At 42.0% G+C, this 21,051-nt stretch overlaps 1 protein-coding gene across 2 annotated transcripts in view; it reads left to right on the forward strand.

The window, feature by feature from the left end:
- PGPEP1 (pyroglutamyl-peptidase I) overlaps positions 1 to 21,051 on the forward strand; it is a 383,139-nt gene that overhangs the window by 5,141 nt on the left and 356,947 nt on the right. For both annotated transcript variants that reach the window (XM_044053836.1, XM_044053835.1), the window contains one exon: positions 18,030 to 18,082. In XM_044053836.1, coding sequence (XP_043909771.1) covers positions 18,030 to 18,082 — 53 coding nt within the window. Of the gene's footprint in view, positions 1 to 18,029; positions 18,083 to 21,051 lie in introns of those variants that run through there.

A 21,051-nucleotide genomic window follows, 5' to 3' on the forward strand; every position in this document is an offset into this window, starting at 1 on the left:
GCCCTCCTTTGTTTCTCACACTTCTTCAGCTGTCCAGTTCTTGATATGATACATTTGCCTAGGGTCGATATACAACCCTGGCCTCAATACACATTCTGCTGACTATGGTAGACTTTCAAGCGTCAATTGTTCTCTTATCAAGGTTTCCTGCAGCTGCACATATTTCACACAGAATAAGCAGACTAAACATATTAATTTCTTTTTAACCCTAAATGCATCTAAGCTTGCACATTGCCGTTATACATTTTCTTAACATTTCTCTCCTTTTAATACTTTATTCTACCTCCAAAGCAAGCATAAACAGTTTTTTTTTCTCATAACCATTTCCTACTTAGGATTTGCAGTTAGAGAGTCATTCAGTTTAAGCCTGTGAAAGCATTTTTTCAGTTTTGAGTAATTCTTCGAAATCAGCATCCTGATATAAAGTTTCGGAAACTGAAACGTCTATGATATTCTTAACTAGTCCTTTCATACAGGAGAATGCAGCAGCATCCACACACCATCAGCAAGGCTATCAGAATGTTCATCAGGATGCTGCCCCAACCCCTGAACCATTTCTGGAAAAAGTCCGTCAATGGATTTGGTCCTGGTTTGTTCATGGCTGACACCTGCTGAATTACTTCAAGATGGTTGTCTATCTCGTGTTTGTTGTCAGGAATATACGAACAGCACTCCTCCTGAATTAAAGCGCACGTACCTCCTTTCGCCGCTAGGGTGAAGTCAAGAGCCAAAGTACCACTGTTCTCATGGCAGTTAGTTCATCAGTTACCATTTCTAGGTCAGAAAAGGTCGCATTACTTATTATTTCAAGAAGTTTAGATAGTTTTCTCAGCTCCCAGATCGATTTCGTTGCTCCATATGCTGGTATTATGCCTGCCCACGATATGACTTCATCACCCAGATCCATGTGCGACAGTCCTTTGTTATTCCCAGGGCCTAAGTCATGATGGTATTTCCAGGGTGCATTGATTTGTCCCACTGAATTAGCAGGCTTCTTGATTTCTCGGACATTCCGAATTTTCCCTTGAGGTAAGACTGCCGTGTGTTGTATGGCTGGAACCAGGTACCCCAAAAAACAGCTACCGGACCAGTTTTCAGGTAGCCATTTATATGCTTTTCTTCCACATATAAAGTAACAATCTTCTACTTTAGTGGTAACTTTACTATAAACATACCCTTGTCCTGCGTGAAACATTTTTCTGTCATGGGCAGCTGTTTGTAGAGAACAGAATCATGTTTTATTTCCTCAATTGTTCTATGCATCAGTTCAAAAAACGAATCATAGTTTGTATTGCAATAAGATCCGGTGTTATCAGGTTTAGTGTAGCATTTATGAGGAACTGTTACATTGCAATGGCTCCATCCTACCCTGACTGTATCACTGTTATGAAAACATACAGTTCCCTTTTGACAAATAGACAAGTGTAATGCTACTTTATCTTCCGATGTGACATTCAATGTGTCATGAATTAGGTTTTCCCGGGTCTTATTAGCCCGTAGGGGAACTGAAGTTAGCAGTAGCCCCCCATATGCCATTGGTAGAGCTGTGCTGATCCAGCAATTCGAAACATTGAAGGTTTCAGCATACACGTATTTGATTGCCTGGTAAGTATTGAAGTTCGGGTGCCACTCACGCTTACTAAATTCTACTTGCGTAACAGAGAAGAGAAATAGCCATAACAAAAAGATTATTTTTACCATGATGATCAGTAGGATGGTCATGCAATATTTCTGTGGAAATTATTGTTCCGTATTGTCTCTGTCTTCTCCGGTTCTTCCAAGAAGATATTTTCTTGATTCAGTCATTTTACTTGGACACGTGATCTTACTCTCTGCCCTACAGGACTTTAGCACTGATGATTGCTTCACTGGGTTTGAGACGGATCAGTTCCTATTGATCTGACCCCCCTTTGTAGCCAGACTTTTGTGCTTAGGGTCCCGATGGAGAGGTAAGGTCTTTGTCCAATTTGAAGTTTCTCATCAACTTGCAGTGCTTCAGGTGTATCCACGAAGCCCGTTCTGCTATCTTGACTGCAGTAGGTGTTGAAAGAAGCACCTGGTAGGGACCTTCCCACTTTGGCGATGTCCAGTTCTTTCGCTTCATGATTTTAATCCACACCTAGTCTCCTGGCGTCACTGTCACTTTCGATGTTTCGGCTTTCTTCTGACCTGAAACAGAATTAAACTGCAACAGATATTTAGAACTCAACAACTTTTTCATATATTCAGCTAGTGTAAAATCAGCTTCCTGGTCTGATGACATGAGAGGTTTCCACTGGGGTGTGTAATAAGCCCTTCCATACAGCTTTTCAAAAGGAGTCCGTCCTTTTGCTGTTGGGACAGTTCCCATGCTCAGCAATGCCAAAGGTAAACAGTACAGACAGGTTTTTCCTGTTTCAGCTATAAGTCTCCTTAGTTTACTTTTTAGTATGCCATTATGCCTTTCAACCAGCCCTGCAGACTGCGGATGATATGCACAATGATTTTTAAGAGAAATACCAAAAAACGTACTCAGCTGCTGTATGGTTTGATTTACAAAGTGCGTACCATTGTCACTATAGATTCTTTCCGGAATACTGAACCTAGGAATAATGTCCTTAACAAGTACCTTTGCTACTGTAGCTGCATCTGGATTTTTGGTTGGAAAAGCTTTCACCCACCTGGAGAACATCTCTATAATGACAAGGCAGTACTTCTTGTCTTCACATTTGTTTAGTTCTATAAAATCCATACAGATAGTGTGAAACTGATATGGTGGTGTGGGAAAACTCCCTTGCTTAGGCTTTATCGCCCCCTGTGCATGGTGTTTGCTACAGGTCTGACACATTAAACAAAATTTTTTAGAATAGTTTGTAAATCCGTACGTTGTGAACACCTGGTTCACCAGCTGTACCATCCCCCCCTGTTGAGACATGACTCAACAATGCCGCATAGCGGAACAAGTTAGAGGGTAGTATTGCTTTTCCCGCCTTAGAGATGTATAGCCCTTTTTCGAGGATTGCTCCTCGCTTCATCCATCGCTGTTTTTCTGCTTGCGTAGTGAGTGTCTGCATTGTTTTTAACATATCAAATTCAAGGTTTCCGAGGGTTGTAATTCCTTATCTAGAAGGAATACCTCTGTAGCTGCCTGTTTTGCAGCTGCATCAGCTCTCGCATTACCTTTTGAAATTATGTCCTGTTTAGTATGAGCTGTACATTTGCAAATAGCTACCCTTCAAGGCAATTGAATATATTCTAAAAGATCTAAAATAAGCTGTGCATGGTTTATAGGTTTGCCAGTAGATGTTATCATTCCTCAGTTTTTCCACTGTTGTGCAAACACATGTACAGTGGAAAAAGCGTATTGGCTGTCAGTGAAGATGTTTACACATTTATCCTTTGCTAAGGTACATGCTCGTGTCAGAGCAATCAATTCTGCTGCCTGCGCAGATAAATGATGCGGTAAAGATTTTGCCTCTCTAACTTCAGTATCAGAGACTACTGCATATCCTACTAGGTCCTGTCCTGCAGGGCCCCTTTTGCACAAGCCATCCACGTAGTATGTCACCTCAGCATTATCCAAGGGGACATCCATGAGGTCTTTCCTAGGTAATGTCTTCTGCTTGATTATTTGCAGGCAGCAATGTCGTGTGCCATCTGCAGGAGTTGGGAGCAGGGTAGAAGGGTTTAAGGTCGTACATCGTTCAATTGTCATATAAGGTTGGCTCAACAATATGGTCATGCAGGCGAGATGCCTAGCAGGAGAGAGATATGCTACTTTTTCTTGTAATAAAATAATCGCGACTGCATGAGGTACCCTTAGAGTGAGTGGGTAAAACAAGGCTAGTGAAGCTGAAGCCTGCATTGCCATTGCTGCCGTGACTACTGCCTGCACACAGTATGGCAAAGATCGTGCCACTGGGTCTAATTGTGATGAATAGCAAGCAATGGGACGTTGCTTATCCCCATGTTGTTGTGTTAGTACTGATGTCATATAACCCTGCTTGCAATCTACAGTCTGGAAAAATCGCTTATGGTAATTAGGCAAACCCAGAACTAGAGAGGAGGCTATTAACTGTTTCAGTTTACAGAAAGCAGATTCTGCCTCCGTTGTCCATTGTAACAAGTCCTGCGCTGCCATAGGTGTCTTGTAAATAAGGTCAGTTAAAGGTGCAGATTCCAAGGCGTAGTTTGGAATCCAGCTCTGACAAAAATTAGTCGTTCCCAAGAAGGACATCATTTCCTTCTTGGTGGTGGGCTTCGGTGCCTGCAAAATTGCCACTTTTCTGTCCTCATCTAAAGTTATACCTCCCTTGGATATTACATTTCCCAAGTACTTTACCTGTTTTCCAAAGTTGCAGTTTGCTCTTATTCACTTTGTGTCCCTCAGCAGCTAGAAATTGTAGAAGTGCTACTGTATCTTCGCTGCAATCCTGCAGGGTGGGGGCTGCTAATTGAATGTCATTGACATAAAGTAAGACCTGACTACCCTTTGGTGGGTTAAATCCTGACAGGTTACTTGACATTTCTTGTGAAAATATAGTAGGGCTCTCACAATATTCCTGTGGTAATCTCGTATATGTGTATCTTTTTCCCTGAAACGTGAATGCAAACCAATACTGGCTGTCTGGGTGTATTTGTATTGAAAAGAATGCATTACTAATGTCTACCACAGAGAAATATTCTTGTTGAGGTTTTAAGTCATTCAACAAGGAGTGTGGATCCGGCACTATAGGTGCCCTTGGTATTACTGTGTCATTTACAGCTTGCAAATCCTGAACTATACACCATTCTCCATTGGCCTTTTTAACTGGAAACAAGGGTGTATTACACAGAGAATCAGGGGATTTTACTAGCACCCCTCCCTTAAGTAATGCTGCTATGATAGGTTTTATTCCTGCCTCTGCATCCTTTCTTAAGGGATACTGTCTTTTTTGTGGTCTAAACGCTGATTTTGGTGTACTACTAACTGGACCTGCAGTACGGATAAGTCCTACATCTGATTTTTCTTGCTGACCAGAGGTTCTCTGGTATATCTAGTAAGGCATTTTCTTCCTCAGTCAACAGGAGTATCCATCAGCTGTCTCCGCGAGACTGCAGATGTACAGCTGGGTTAGCTTGAGTCACCCAATTCAATTTTTGCACTTGTATTCCCTGTCCTGACAACTCCAGTTCTGTTTGTTTTTCCCATCTTGTAACTCTCTCCCCTAGGTCTGCCCTCCGTATGTTTTTATTTTTGGTCAAGCTTACATGTGGTAGTAGATTGGACTTATAAAGTGTCAAAAACACCTGGGGCAGTGAACAGCTGGCTACACTATTCCCTTCTGCGTCCCAGTATAAGTTTCTCAGTACCAATCTGTTTGTACGATGCTTAAACAGTTCTTTTTCATACTCTATCAGGCCCTGGTGTGTTACAAAAACACAGGGTGCAATGCCGCGGGTGCTGTTTAACAATGTTCAGGGAGGCAAACTTACTGATGGCTACGTTCATCAGTTCTTTGGTCACAGTCCCTGGACCAGTTGTAACCAGGTCCTGACTGTACCAATAAAACGTTTCACCCCCCGATTGAACCATAAAGGTGTCGGTTCGTCGCTGCGCTTCCATGCCCTGCATAGTTGGAACCATCGCTATGCCAAATAACTGCATAAGATCCCTGCCCAAGAGATTCACTTGGCATTTCGCAGAAACTACAATCTTACTTATTTGTGTTAATCCTGAAACAGGATCTGTTATGGTGATATTGCGGGAGAGGGGCTCCCGGTATAGCTGCCCATTCGCTGCTTTGACTAATATGTAATCAGGTGACTCTGAATTGTCTGGTAATTTGGAGGGGTGTATCAGGGTCTGTGATGCCCCTGAATCACACAAAAAATGTAACCTTGCTGCCTTCCACTAAAAGTGTAACTTCCGGTTTTGTATCTGCTAAATAGAGCTCCAGGCTCAATAAAGCTAAATCTAGTACTTCATCTTCTTCTGCACCGTCATTGATTTCCTGTACTTTCTCTACTTCCCTTTTCACATCCTCGTTTGCCCTTTTTCTACTGGTCTCTTCTTGTGATTCCTGACTATCATGTAGTCAGTCCTCACCTTCTTTATCTTCCGTTGTTGCTTTCTTATTTTTCCTGCAATCCCTTGCCAAATGTCCCTTTTTACCACATTTAAAACATTCTCCCCTTTTCTTGCGTCCTTCAAAGTCTTCTGATCGCTGATCAGACTGCCTACCTCCCTGTGTATTTTTCCTGCCCTTTTCCCCCGGGGTGCACTACATAAACTTCTGCTCCATCTTCTACAGAAAATACCTGAGTCGTCGTCTTCTTTTTGCTATTAAAATGCCTTTCAGCATGTCTAGCATATTCGAGTAGTGAATTTAATCTACTTGTTCGATGGTCAACCATATGCTTTGTAATGAAACTGCTTATAGGTGTACTACTACGTTTTAGAAATGCATTCTTCAACTGCTGTTCATATGGGGAATCTTGTTTTTGATCTTTAGGAACCTGCATTCCACAGTGGTTGTAATAAACATTCTAACAGTCTAGCAAAGTATTGGTCAACTGATTCACCCTCCTGCTGGACACTTTGATTAATGCAAGTCCAGTCTGCCCTAGGTTTCCATTTCTCAGAGATGCGGTCTGTAAGTCCCTTCACTCTAGTATCTAATTCTGCGCTGCTGTGTGGAAGAGGTTTTTGTGCAGCGTCACAAGGATTCCAATTGCCACAAATCATGTACCAGTCTGGCCCTACAATCTGTCGAACTACTTTTTCTATCTCTTCCCCGTTTAAGTTATAACTTAGCCTCATTCCTTGTAAATCTTCCGAAAATTTTCTGAAATTAAGTTTCGGATGGGGAATCCCTTTTGTAGCTTTCCGGATATCTTCCGGAGTCCAGGGTCGATACACTAAGAGTCTGATCTTCTTGTCCTACCTGAGGGTTCGGAACTTCTATAAGTGGGCATATTTCTTCTTCTACAGGTTGTGTATCATTAACTACCTGCCATAATTCAGAGCCGCCTTCTTGATTATTTCCCTTCGTTCGAGACCTAGTTTCGATGGGATCTCTAACTTTAGCTAGTTTCAATTTTATAAAGGCCCTTTCTCTAGTGAGCATAGGATATAACGGGGGTGGGTCAAAGAAAGTAGTAAAAGAAATTATCCCACAAATCCTTGATTACATCTAAAAAAATTATTTTGCCTAATACTAGAGTGGGTATTACAGCAGACAGACACTGCTTAAGGTATGGACTACAGGGGGCTGGAAGCATTCTTCACCTTTCCATGGCATTAGTGATGTCCTGCTTAGACTAGTGCATCCACATAAAGGGATTAACTTAAGAGGAATAACAGGTTGATGAGGAAAGTACTCTGCAGAAGATCTCAGACATGCTATTCAGAGAGAAATAGGCAACCTGAACTATATGGTGAAGGCTAAACATAGACAGTTTGGAGGAGAGAAACTATAGATGGTCTGGTCTCAACTTGTTGGGTTTCAACTGGAAGGGTCGTGTGTATGGAAATGAGAGGAAGGTGTGAAGGCACAGTGACTGGTTGATTGAAACTCTACAGTTCAAGACAGGTGGGGGTGGGGTTTACACGGCAGAGAAGTTGGAGCAAAATCCTTTCCACATCTCTTGACTCTTCATTGTAGTGTATTTAAAGAATTAAATGCAATGGTTAAGTGGGGTGGTGAGGGGAGGGGTTGCGTAGGTGGCTTGCTGCAGACTTGAAAAGGGAGACTAGATGGGCAGCAGCATGGTGCTGGATGCCTGCACTCTGGAATGAACCAAGATCAACAATGGACTGGCTAGGGATTGGAGTTCATATGTCACAGAAACTAGTATCCTGCAGAGGAGAGCATTCCTTAACTAGTGTACATAACTGCCACAACACATGTTTCGGGTCTGTGTGTGTCTAACTTGTTTGTCTGTATCCGAGCTGTGCCTGTATAGTTGAATGTTGGTTGGACCCACAACATTGCTTTGGCTGCTTGAAAACTTCAGTGTAGAAATAGAATATTGACTTCAAGGCCTGATCTTGAATGTAACTGTAAGTATCAGAAATGGTGATTTACATGAAAATCAAAGCTGGACGAAGAAGGTGGAGGACTCATGGAAAGTGTAACAAATAGGGGTGGCAGAGAACAAAAACTTTATATGTAGGATCTTGGTCTCCAGGCACTTTTATTTTGTTATATTTTAATGTATATGTTTTAATATTTCAGCACGTGGTAATAGGGTATGGTATTTTTTTTTTTCATTAAAACCATGTTTGTTTTAGTATCAAATTGGTTGTCTAAAATTGGTATATCTAGTTAGGTACAATTGCTTCCGTTGTAGCATGTTTGCTTATTAGTACAGCTAGTTGACTCTACTTGGTGTTACCCAGTTGGACTGACTGCTTCTATTGTAGCAGGTTTGCTTATATGTTTAGTTGGTTGGCTCTAGTTAATGTACCTAGTTAGTCATGCTGCTTGCATTGCATCAGATTTGCTTTTTAGTATAGTTGGTTGGCCATAGCAGACCCCCAAACACAAGCCAGAAAACACATAATTCACCTCAGCAGTGTGCCTCACAACAGCCCTTAAGGCAAAACACCATACCTAACACGTTAGTAATAGGAGACTCTATAGTAAGGCACACTGATGTTCCACTCACCAGGCTGAACAAGGAGATGGTTACTGTTAGCTGCCTGTCGGGTGCTCGGATCCGCCACATAACACAAGCACTTATGGCACTCCAGAACAAGTACAAGTATGAAGCTGTTATTGTACATGTTGGTGTGAATGATCTAAGACGTACCTCCCTGGACTACATGAAAAGAGACATTGAGGAGCTCTCTGATCATGTAGCCCAAGCTGGTATGACCCTGACCTTGAGTAGCATACTACCTTCACCTAGAATGATACCACAATATAAAGACAAAATGATCAATTTCAACAATTGGCTAAGCTTCTGGTGTCATTCTAAGGGGATCCATTGTCTGTCTGCCTGGGATGACATGATAGACAAGCCTCGCTGTTTTGCCAGAGATGGATTGCACCTGGCACACCTAGGTTTTCGAATACTGGCCAAGGCTCTTGCCATCCCCATAGTGCCTTTTTTAGGCAAGGCTCAAAGGACAAACCAACCACCGTAACCAGCACAGGTAACCAAAAACTAAGGGTAATGCTAGTCAATGCCAGAAGTCTCAACCTCAAAATGCACACACTCTAGGCTCTCCTCAGCATGGAGAAAATCAATGTTTGTGCAGTGACGGAAACCTGGTTCAAGGCTCAAGAGAGCACCCCAGCAATGTCAGGTTACAATTCATATCATACCTTCCGGTCTCAGTTACCGGATCGCAGTACAAAGGGCCGAGGTGTATCCATATTCATCAAGGATACCCATATCTCCAGGTTAGTAGCGCAGCATGATGCCCCAGAGATCATCCATGCGCAACTATCAGCAGGCAAAACCACATTTCAAGTCGTAGCCGGTTATAGATCACCCACCATGTCCCAAGATGCTCACTCTGCATTCCTTGAGACATTGGAAAATATAAAGGTCCTACCCAACACCATAATCTTGGGTGATTTCAACTACCCTGGTATAGACTAGGCGAACTACCAATGTTCCAACTCCTATGCTCAGCGATTCATAGAATTTATAAATTCAAATGCCCTTGAACAACTAGTATGTTCCCCCACTAGAGGGGACAACATATTGGATTTAATCTTCACAAATATGGGCGCCCACTGTACCACACCCGTTATCACTCCCTCCTTGGTCAGATCCGACCACAAACTGATAACCCTGGACATCCTCACCCCTCCACCTCCTCCAGTCAAAAAACCATAGTCAAAAACCTTTCCAAAGCAAACTTCAAACTACTTGCATCCAAAGTGGAAAGCTTCACTATTCCCTTGCAGAAGGATAATGATATCCAGGATGCGGAATCCTACACCAAGGCACTCTATATGCATATTCAGGATTGCATGGTCCGTGCTATCCCAAATAAAACCAAGACTCCTTCCTCAAGCAAGAAGAAACCAGTCTGGTGGACCCTGGCCATAAGCAAACTTTACAATAAAAGGAGGAGACTTATACAAAAAAGGCCAAATCTCAAGTAGAAAAATCATCCCTGATCAGCATTAGTAAGAAATTGAGGGCCCTCATCAAGTCAACTAAAGCTAATTTTGAAAAGAAAGTTGCCAAGGATGCCAAGGATAACCATAAGGCCTTCTATGGCTACGTCAAAAACCTAAATGGCAACGCTGAGGTCTGTTCTGAGCTAGTACAAAATGGAACAAAATACACTGACCCTTCTGACATTGCCCAACATCTTGACTGACAGGTTCAGTGCAAATTTCTCCCCCCCCCCCCCTCACCACCTACAGGGCCTATTACCATTCCAGGGGATTGTGTAAGTCCAATTATTACGGATACGTTGGTTAACAAGGCTCTAGCTAAAGCTAAAAACACTGCCTCTATGGGACCAGATGGTGTCCCAGGCTGTGTCATACGCGAGCTCCAAAGGGAATTAACCCCGCATCTTAATACTCTGTTCAGTCTCAGCCTCTCCACAGGATATGTGCCCAGAGAATGGCGCACGGCAACGGTGATCCCGCTACACAAGGGTGGGGCCACAACTGACCCTGGGAACTACCGACCAATAAGCCTGACCAGTCTGATCTGTAAGGCTATGGAGTGAATCATTATGAAACTCGTAAGTGGAGAGATTGGGAACCTCCAGTCGCTGGACCCCACAAAGTTCGGCTTCGTCAAGGGCAGATCATGCCTCCTGAACCTGGTGGATTTCTTTGAGACAGTTACTCAGGCTATAGATAAGGGAAAGGAGGTACACAAGGCTTACCTTGACCTTGCTAAAGCATTTGACACCATTCCCCATTCGGGTATTATTGATGAGCTCACCAGCCTGGTCATAAACCCTTACGTCACAAGATGGATCGCAAACTGGCTCTCAGACAGATCCCATAAAGTAAGAGTAGCGGGATCTATGTCCGAATCCAGACCAGTAACGAGTGGTATGCCTCAGGGCTCTGTCCTGGGGTCCCTCCTGTTTGGCATATACTTCTCAGAAGTACAGGCAAGCACAGCAGGGCTGTGGATGACTAAGTTTGCGGGCGACTGCAAACTGGGTGCTATAATAGTCTCCGGCCAACATGGAGATCCTCCAGAAGGGCCTAAATGAGACTGGTGCATGGTGTCAAAGCCATGGTCTCAAGCTAAATGCAAAAAAATGCGTAGTAATCCCCTTTGGAAAAAACAGAGTACCTGCAAAGTACAATATAGGAGGTAATCCCATGAAATCTGAAGAAGAAATAAGGGATCCAGGGACCCAAGTAGACAGCCAGCTTTCCTTTGATAACCATGTTGCCAAAGTGGTTAGAAAATCCTTCTATGTGACCCATCTGATCATGAAAGGGTTCACATCAAGATCTAAGGATGTAATGGTGCCCCTCTACTCTTCCCTCATCAGACCCATTATTGAGTACAATGCACCAATTGGAATGTACCTGGCTAGACATCTCCAGCAGCTGGAGAGACCACAGAGGTACCCAACCCCTCATCAGACCCATTATTGAGTACAATGCACCAATTGGAATGTACCTGGCTAGACATCTCCAGCAGCTGGAGAGACCACAGAGGTACCAAACCAAGAGAATTACTGGCCTCAAACAGTTGCCCTATGCAGCACGATTGAAAAAGCTAAGACTGTTTTCTGTTGCATACCGCCTTCTCAGAGGCAGTCTCTGTCTAACATACAGAGCCATGTCCAACCCAGAATTGTTGAACATGCTCCATCTTAGCAAAACCAAATCTAGTTGAGCTACCCGCTCTAGGGATATAAACCTCAACACAACAATAAATAGAACATGCTGGATGGATAGATTCCCTTCGCAGAGACTTCCCTTACTATGGAACAGGGTCCCGATCTACATAAGAGCCCCTCACTATCCCTCTTCAAGAGGAACCTTGATAAGTGGATGGGTAACAAAGTTCACACCGGGTATCACACCAACAGCACTACTAGATAGGGGCCAAGGGTACTAGCTGCTAATACAAGGGTCTAGGGAACTACTAAAGGGGCGGTGAATACTGCACAACGTGGTTGGGCTAATATATGCTTTCGGGCAGATAGCTCAGTACCAACCTATGAACCTATCTCGTTAACTAGACTGTGTCCATTGAAACACATGCCCATACTGTTTCTACTGTATATGTTTGTTTTATTAGCATGTTTGTTAGTATAGTGGATTTATCTTATTACATGGACTGTTTACATTGTGTGGTGATTATAATAGCCACACTCTTGCTGGAACTGAGTAGTTCAGTTTTGTAAGACGGTTTGCAGTTTTGCTTAAAGTTAATAGTTAAGATGATGTTGGTTGGTTGATTCTTTATGTGCAATGGAAATTTTTAATATTTTTTATACCATCTTAATATTAAAGAGAGCAACATTTTGTAGACCTCCTGAAGTACTTGGAAGCTGATGTGCTTACAGTGTGAATGGGCTCTTTCTGCAGAGGTGACCATTGACACCTTGTTTTTTTCTTTGAGGAGGTGCCAAGCAGGAGGCGTATACTAATGCAACCAACCCTAGGTCAAGTTAAAATCCATGTCTGCAGTTGCTTAGTCAGTTGAATAGGTAGGTACATTAGTCTGCATTTAGATGAAAAGTACATCATAGACATAAGTGATTTTTGCAGCTGCGGTTAATCAGTGTAATGAGGTATCACTTCTGATCGTCGCCCTTCTGATGAATATGTTTATTTCTTAGTGATAAAAAAATGATGCTTGATTTTGAATGTAAACACACATATAGAATACACTAGTAGCCTGTTGAGTTTGTCCAAGTTGCAGCTGTCTTTGCACTACCCAATGTTTACCTTCTTTTCTGTGCTTCAGGAGTCCACAAATCTTCTCTTTTTATGTACTTTTTACTGTTGCAGTGTATTACCTTCTGTAGGAAATGCTTTCTCAAGGTTGTCTTGGAGTGCTGTCATTCCATTTATCAGACATGCCCCCTTCTTCCCTCGTACCTTCTGCTAATTCCATCCCACCCAACTACCCTTGCAGTTGTGTGTATGGTCATTCATTCTTCATTGGTATATTTCTGCATATTTCCTCATGCTTCAGCTGACTTTTTTTCACGCTATTGGCAGTTGCATTGTATGCTTTTACTAGGCTGGATATGTATTTCAGAGAAGAGATACTAGATGTGGTTGTAGAACTCTAAATTTGCCCTTAGCAGTTCAGTATAAGGATGACATTATGTCTAATGTACACTGCCAGGGCATTGCTCTGCAAAATCTCCACGTTTACATTAAATTATCCCTAAGCTAAATCATGCAATAATTCGGATCCATTTACTCTTCTGCTGTTGGCACGTTTAAACAGATTTGCTATAAAGTCCCAACAGCTGTCCATTTTATAGTGTTTCATAAATGTTGCGTGAAAATTGTTTGGCCAGTTAACTGCAATTACTGTTCAACGTGCATAGAAAAGGGCCACTAATGCAAAAAAATCTTTGTAGTCTGAAGTCAGAGTATCCTAGGGTTGCCAACTGCCCAGAATTTTTTCTGGACTGTCCTGAATTAAGGGACACTGTCCTGAAAATGGAAAAGACAGCATGTTGTCCTAAAAAAATGGCAGGAGATTAATTTTCTTTTAATTTAAAAACAACATTTTTTTTTTTTATTTTAACTCATTCCCTCAATGGAGTTCAGTAACCTCCAATAGGCAGAGCCTAAACCTTTAATATATATATGTGTGTATATATATATATATATATATATATATATATATATATATATATATATATATATATATATATATATACACACACACACACACACACACACACACATATACATACGTACACACAGGTCCCACATGTTTTTGTTGAATGCCGTTTCTTCAACAAACACAGGGGGTGTGGTTTAATGTCAGTGGTACGGATAGCCACGTAGTGGAAATGTTGACACTGTGTAATGCCGATTATAGGAAAGTGAGGTTGGAGTGGTGAGAGTGTTTTTGCATGTGTATGTGAGGTAGGGTTAGGATCGGGGATGAGTAAAGGATAGGTGTTATATATTTGTGTGAGAGTTTGTGTATTTTAGGGTTAGCGTTGGGGTTAGGTTAGGGGATAAGATATAGTATTGTTTGTATGTCCAAATGCGTCTTGCATAGTGGCAGTGTTACTGGACACAACTAATGAACGTAAGGTGAATGGTTAAGGTTGAGGAAAGGGCCAGCATTATGGGGTTAGCACCCGTTACTAAAGTGGTACAGGGGGCAAAGCTGACTACATAACTCACTTCTGATTTCCATGCTATCGTATGACATTGTAAATAGTTTTTTTCCATAGGTGTACATAATTTAGTAGTTGGATATTTCTGCTTATTTAGCTGTATACTTTAGATACAAGGTTTATTTCTGTGCATGTTAAACCAGTTGTAAGTGCACTATATGTAATACAGCTGCCAACATTCATTTGTATCTGCTTATTTAGCCTGGGGCATGACTGAAAAGTATTCTCAGACCAGTTTACTAACCTGTGTAACTTGTTAACTCAGCAGACTAATTCACATGCTGACATCATATACTATGGTTAACATGTCTGTATTTGTGTGCAGTAATATGTGGCCAACCGGGTTGTTCCCCTTCATGTCACTTTCTTGATATTCATATTGAGTAGGCCTGATGTTCCAGATCTGGCACAATGGGGTGAAAAATATGATCTAACTATACTAATAAGCAATTGTTGCAGCTCTGGACTTTCTGTGGTCTAACAGAATGTATATGATGGTAGAAACCAACAATTAATCATTAAATATCAGACTTATTAATTCACTTTAAGTGCTCTGATTCTGCCTCTTTCTCTTCGTCTACCTACCTGTGTGTATGTATGTATATATATATATATATATATATATATATATATATATATATATATATATATGTATGTATGTGTGTGGTGTGTATGTATGTATATACATATATATGTACATATACATACACACACACTTTAACCTGGGTTTAGCTCTTGAAGGCAGAGGTTTGCCTCTTAACCCTTTCAAACCTGTGCTAACATCCATTATACAGATGGCTATTTTTTTTCCAAGGGGCAGGATAAGCTGAAAAGTGCAGAACTGCTCAGTACTTGGCACAGTGGCATTGTTCTACAAATATGCAGCAGTAGTCAGGCATAGTATTACTCTATATTCATTTTTTTTTCAATTATGCTGTCATTGCCTAGATTGCATTAAACTAGAGTTCAGCATATTTCTTTACCTGGTCAAATCTTTGTAACTTCTGTTCCTTCTTATGTGAACTGCTAAAAGCTAACTAAATGCCTGGCAGGCAGCTTCACCATTACACAGATTTTTAGCATTTAGGGAGCTGTACAAATGACTAATACATACATTTTGCCTTCAGTTTGTTATTTGTTTTTCAAGGTGAAAGGATTACTGTTAAGATCTCAGTTGGCACATTGTTTACATTAGATATCTCCCTTTCTGGGTGCTTATTAAGAAAGCTAGAAATGCATACTTTCCTGCATAAGGAGGGAAGCAGAGCACACCAAAATAAGCTATTTTCCATCACCGCTACCGAACCAGAAACTGTGTTGTATTGTAAATATTCAGCACTGAAAAATATTCCTGTCTAGCAGAGTTTTTTTTTTAATTACTTTGTGACAACAGCTGGCAAAGACCCTTGGTATTTGGGGCATTTTATGGAAACTAACGCAAATGGAATGAAAGAATTGCATTATATGTATTGTGCTGAATCCTGATAGGTTGTTGTAGTAATTCTTTTGTTTGCTTTGTTTTGTTTGAAATAAACTACATCGTGTGAGTACTGTGCTTCTCAAAGTTGAATTTCAGAGTGCAGCTGAACAAGATTTTCTCCACAATGGAGGATTGTCTTTTATCTAAACCATCAAGCACTTCTTCACTTCAATATTTCTTAGGGACTTAATGAACCTGTTTTCAGTTTGCCATCCACTCCTTATTGCAGTATTACCAGCTTACCGTTTTTAATGTAATATAGGCAATTTATTCTTCAAGGGCAGCAGCAATGAATTTGTAGATGAAATGCCAAAATATAAAGTTGTTTTGCTAGCAGCAACCTTTTCATTAGTTACAGATCCTCTGTAATGTGGAGTTATTTAGATGACTTTTAGTTCTGCAGAGACTGTGCATATTGACTGATATTGGTGTATTGTAATGACAGAAGTTTGAGTGGACTTTTATGGTTGAAATGTTCTCATTGGGCAGTTGTGTCATTATTGGTTCATATGTTTTGTTTCATTGCTTACTGGAAAAATGTTCAAAACTATACAAGGGATATAATTTGATTATTATATATTATAATTTACTACAATCAGGAATGTGAATCAAATAACTTTTGCGTGGTCCTAAAAATGTGTGCAAGGGGCCTGTGATTTGAAAACAGCCCAAAGGTAAACTTAATCCACCACTGGCCAGATGCATTTTCTTTGAATGTGGGTTTCAATGCTGTTTCAGCAAATGTGAGTTTCAAAGGCAGAAAAGTTTTTAATGCCAAGTCTGTTTTCATTGCGAGACTGTATTACTTTGTTTAGCAAATGTCTATCAGTGTATGTGCTATAAAAGTTAAAATAAAAGTTTTAAATTAAATTCAAATCTCTGTAATCATTGTAGAAGTAAAGCAGAAAACGGTATGCATTTTGAACAGTATTAATGGCAACTGGGAAGAAATGGAGGTAGTTGGGAGGGTGGCCTTAATGGTTAAGGTGTTTGCCTTGCACACTCAAGGTTCAGGGTTTGAGTCTCAAAAGGGATAATTGGCTAGACTTAAAATGGCTTTCAAGAGCAGTTAGCCTAGTACTAACCTATGAGAAATAGCCAAGTAATGAGACACTGGAATGGCTGCATGGGAGGGGACGGGGGTACAAAAATTACACGTATTTTGCTTTCATGTACATGTCCTGAATTTTTGACATGAAAAGTTGGCAACCCTACCTACAACTTATTTTTCCATGCAGGCACTATTTGGCAGTCACAAATGTTGCAACTTCTGGTAACACAGTTGTTTCTTTAGCAACAAGGAGAATAGTTTTGATAACACAGAAAATGAGAATAGTTTTGATAACACAGAAAATGGTAATCTAAAGGATAATAGTTTGAATAAACAAAAGCATTGGCTGCACACCTCCGTGTGCTTTGACATTGTAATGGAAGTTTAATATTGTCCACATGCTACAAATGTATTAATTTTAACTTATTGTGTTTGTTTTTGTTGTACTGCATACTAGTTTATAAACACTTGCACCCTCCCTTGTTGCGTGTGTTGACACCCTGTGCTTGTCGGTGGTACTCCTGAACAAGGAAACACAGTTGCTTAGATAATGGTGGTATATAGCTAAATGTAATAACATGGCAGATAAAATGAAATTAAAGTGTGGCTTGTCAGTATATTACATTTAAAACGAAAGTCCAACGATAGTAAATAAAGACCAAGCACTGTCTCCCAAGCGAAAAAACAGGAAATGCACAGATAATCCACAGGAAATCAACTGAGTTTATTAACGGACTTGTATGAACAAGTAAAACAATAAAACTATGCACTTATTTAACTGCATAGTTTTATTGTTTTACTTGTTCGTATAAGTCCGTTAATAAACTCAGTGGATTTCCTGTGGATTATCTGTGCATTTCCCGTTTTTTCGCTTGGGAGTCAGTGCTTGGTCTTTATTTAGTATATTACTTTTGCGTGAATTATGACTTCTGGTTTCAAACTCGGGCAATTTTACCAGCTACCTTGTGCCATTCTTTAGGAGACTGCTGCTTCAAATAAGTAGTGATTTTTTTTTTTTTTTTGTATTTTATGAATATTTTCAAGTTGTGCAACAGCTGTAGCTGATTATTTAGCCTAGGAATGCCTTAGCATATCCTTCTGAGGCATTGTTTTATGCTGTGGCATCGATCAGTAGATGATGTGAAATGATGCATTGTACTTTTCATGAATGTATTACTTTAATGGTGCATTTTTTTTTGCGGTTTCAGGTTTTGGACCATTTGGTGAGCACACAGTCAATGCCAGCTGGGTTGCTGTTCAGGTATATGTGCCATTTTAATACCTTTTTCTCTCATTACACAGGATTACGTTTTGATAACAGCAGACATGGAGTTTTTTCTTGGCAACCCTGTTGGTTTATAGTTTTGCACTTTGCAGTACTGTGGAGTTAGACAAGAGGACATGTTGACTGTATCAAGTTTTCAAATTCAGTATGTGATGTAAAACTTTAGTTCTTCCCCAATACATATTCTATAAAAAGTTATAAGAAAATAAGAACAAAGGTAGTTTTAGACTTATTTTCAGGCAAGTCCACTTGAGTGTACTCAAGGCATTATTGAGTTTTCCTAGTCACCTAGCTTACTCTAATTTTTGCCATTTCGCTTATCTACTACCTTTTTCTTTTCCATCTCTTGGATCTGCTTGCATGATTGCACCATTTCCTTTGTGAATTTGCTTATCCCATCTCCAACCTAAATTAACTTTCTCATTTTTTCTGGTATGACATGGCATCTCATTCCTCTCTTTTTTGTCAGAATGTTTCATCTTCACTGTTATCTTGTCCTTATACGTTGACCACCATATCCTTTGTCATATTTCCAAGATGTTATGTGATCCTATCTCGCCTACATTCTGTACTGATGGGCTCGGAGCCGATCCCTCGGCTCTGACTCGGCACGCTATGCTATAGAGCGAGGCCTCTTATTGGCTGAGCTATTTCTTATCCCAGGATGCACCACCACTAATCCCCCAGATCTCGTTTGCCGCTTACAAGCTAAGACGTGGTCTCAACTTGGCTGGGCTAAGTACTAATTTATTTAGACTTTTCCTGTCAGGAATTTGCTCGTTTTCAACCCAAAAGCTGTTTTAACAGCTATTGTTGTGATACGTGTGTGTATTTGGTGATTTTGTTGAGAAAGTTGTTCTTTTTGTTAAGGGAAGGTTTCCCGTTTTAGTTAGAGGGGCCTTCCCCTTTTGCTATTCTAGCGTTTATTTGTGGGTCAAGTACCCGTTTTAGTTAGAGGGACTTGACCCTCTCTTTCTGTGTTTTCTTGTGCACTGTGTTATTGTGTAATTTGAACTTATCTAGCTAGTTTTTCATGTTATCTTAGATAACTGTGCTTTTCTCTAGTCATGTCCAAAGAGCATAAACCCTCCGGGTTTAAAAAATGCATGAGGTGTGGTTTTAAGATGTCCATAACGGACGACCACTCCTCGTGTGTTTACTGTTTAGGTGCCAAGCACCTACAAGAATCATGTAGCGTGTGTCACGCCTTCTCATCAAGGGTCCTCCAGGAGAGGAAAAACAAATTAATCCTTAAGGGGTTAATCAAGCCATCCTTCGAGGAGGCTTTATCTTCATCTCCCTCTCCTTCAAAAAAGAAGAAAGCGTCGGCTCCGACCAGTCATTCGGAACCGACTGCCAAAAAACCTAGGCAGACTTCTCCATCAGCTCCACGGACTTCGGAGCCGAGGGCGGAATGGTCTGCCTCGATGCCTCCAGTCTCGACCCCTCTGGTTTCGGAGCCGAGGACTGGGGCATTGAGAGGCGGGTCACCTTCATCGGCTCCACTGATATTGGAGCCGATGAGTGTTACCGGCTCAGACTCTTCCCCTTCGGAGACGAAGTCCTTATCGGCACTGAGGGAAATTGCCTTGAGATCTCCCTCGGAGCCGATAGTAGTAGAATCCATTAGGAGCCGGTCCTCTAGTCCTTTGGAGCCGATGGAGAAATCGGTTCGGACCTGATTGGTATCGTCCAGATCATCCAAGATGTCTGATTCGGACATCGACAGGGTGCTCCTAAGACTCTTCCAGTCTCCGGTGTTCCAAAAGCTAGTTTCAGCTCCAGCCCATTTGGCTTCGGAGCCGATGGTCCACCTCCCTACTATGGTTCCTCCTCCAACAGCCTCGGCACCGTTGGAGCCGGTGCTGGTGGAACCGGTGGAGGTTTTAGGGTCGGGCCCGACCCTTACTCCAACTCCGGCTCTTGGGTCAGAGTTCAGTACGCGGACTTCTTCCGTCGGCCCTGGGGGGGATGCTTCGGGATTGATGTTTTCGGTCCCAAGTCTCCCTCTTGGTGCATCGGCGGTGGGAGTGCCGTCTACTGTCGTGGCCATGGAGGTGGGACCCTCCCAGGATTCTGGTGGTCCCGCCTTCAGGGCTATGAGGAGTGCGTTAGCCAAATCATCTTTGGCTACCTCCACGGTCTCCCCAGCTCCTTCCCTGCATACCGAGACTGGGTCTTTGGCAGTCCCCCTGTCCTTAGACAGCGGAGCCCCGGGGCCTGAGGTTACCCCCACTGGGGCCCCCCCCCCTCCTGGAGGTCCTTCTGAAGCCTCTTCGGAAGAAGCCCCAGGAAAAGATTGTGCAAGAGGAAGCATGTTGACTCCCCTGATGAGTCTCTTACATCAGACACTGATCTCGATGATGCAGAGGGGTCCCCTAAGTCGTCCTCGGATGAGGTCTCCTTTGCAGACATCCTGGAAGCCCTTAAACAACGAGGCGGCTGGCAGTCCAAACCCCCTTCTGCTGATGAGTCGGTGTTCCTTAAGGCCTTCGGGGCTCAGCCCTCCGCCTCCTGGGTGTCTCCGCCTTCGACGAGCTCTTGGATTTGATCTGTCAAGGGCGTGGGAACACCCAGACTCTGTGGAACCGGTGCCTGCTCATCCGAATAAGTTCCTCTCGGCACCCCCTGAAAAAGAGTTTCTAACTAAAGGTGTGGCTGTAGATGCTTTGGTGGTGGCATCTGCTACCCAGCAAGATGTAGCAGAGGCTTCGACGTCCGTCCATCCTCCTAATAAGGAGTCTAGGAGCATGGATCGGTATGGAAAGCGCACCCTAAGTTCAGCGGCCTTTACATTAAGGTCCTTGAACTACCTTACGCACTTTACTAGATTTCAGAGGGATCTGATTAAAGAACTATCCAATACCCTCTTGGGTAACCTGCCTGAGGAGCTGGCCCAAACGGTTGGCTCTCAGCTGGCTACATTGTCATCCATTTCAAACTCG

This window comes from Protopterus annectens, chromosome 13.part0 (genome assembly GCF_019279795.1).
Source record: "Protopterus annectens isolate FY-2018-M chromosome 13.part0, PAN1.0, whole genome shotgun sequence".
In the NCBI taxonomy this organism is placed as follows: domain Eukaryota; kingdom Metazoa; phylum Chordata; order Ceratodontiformes; family Protopteridae; genus Protopterus; species Protopterus annectens.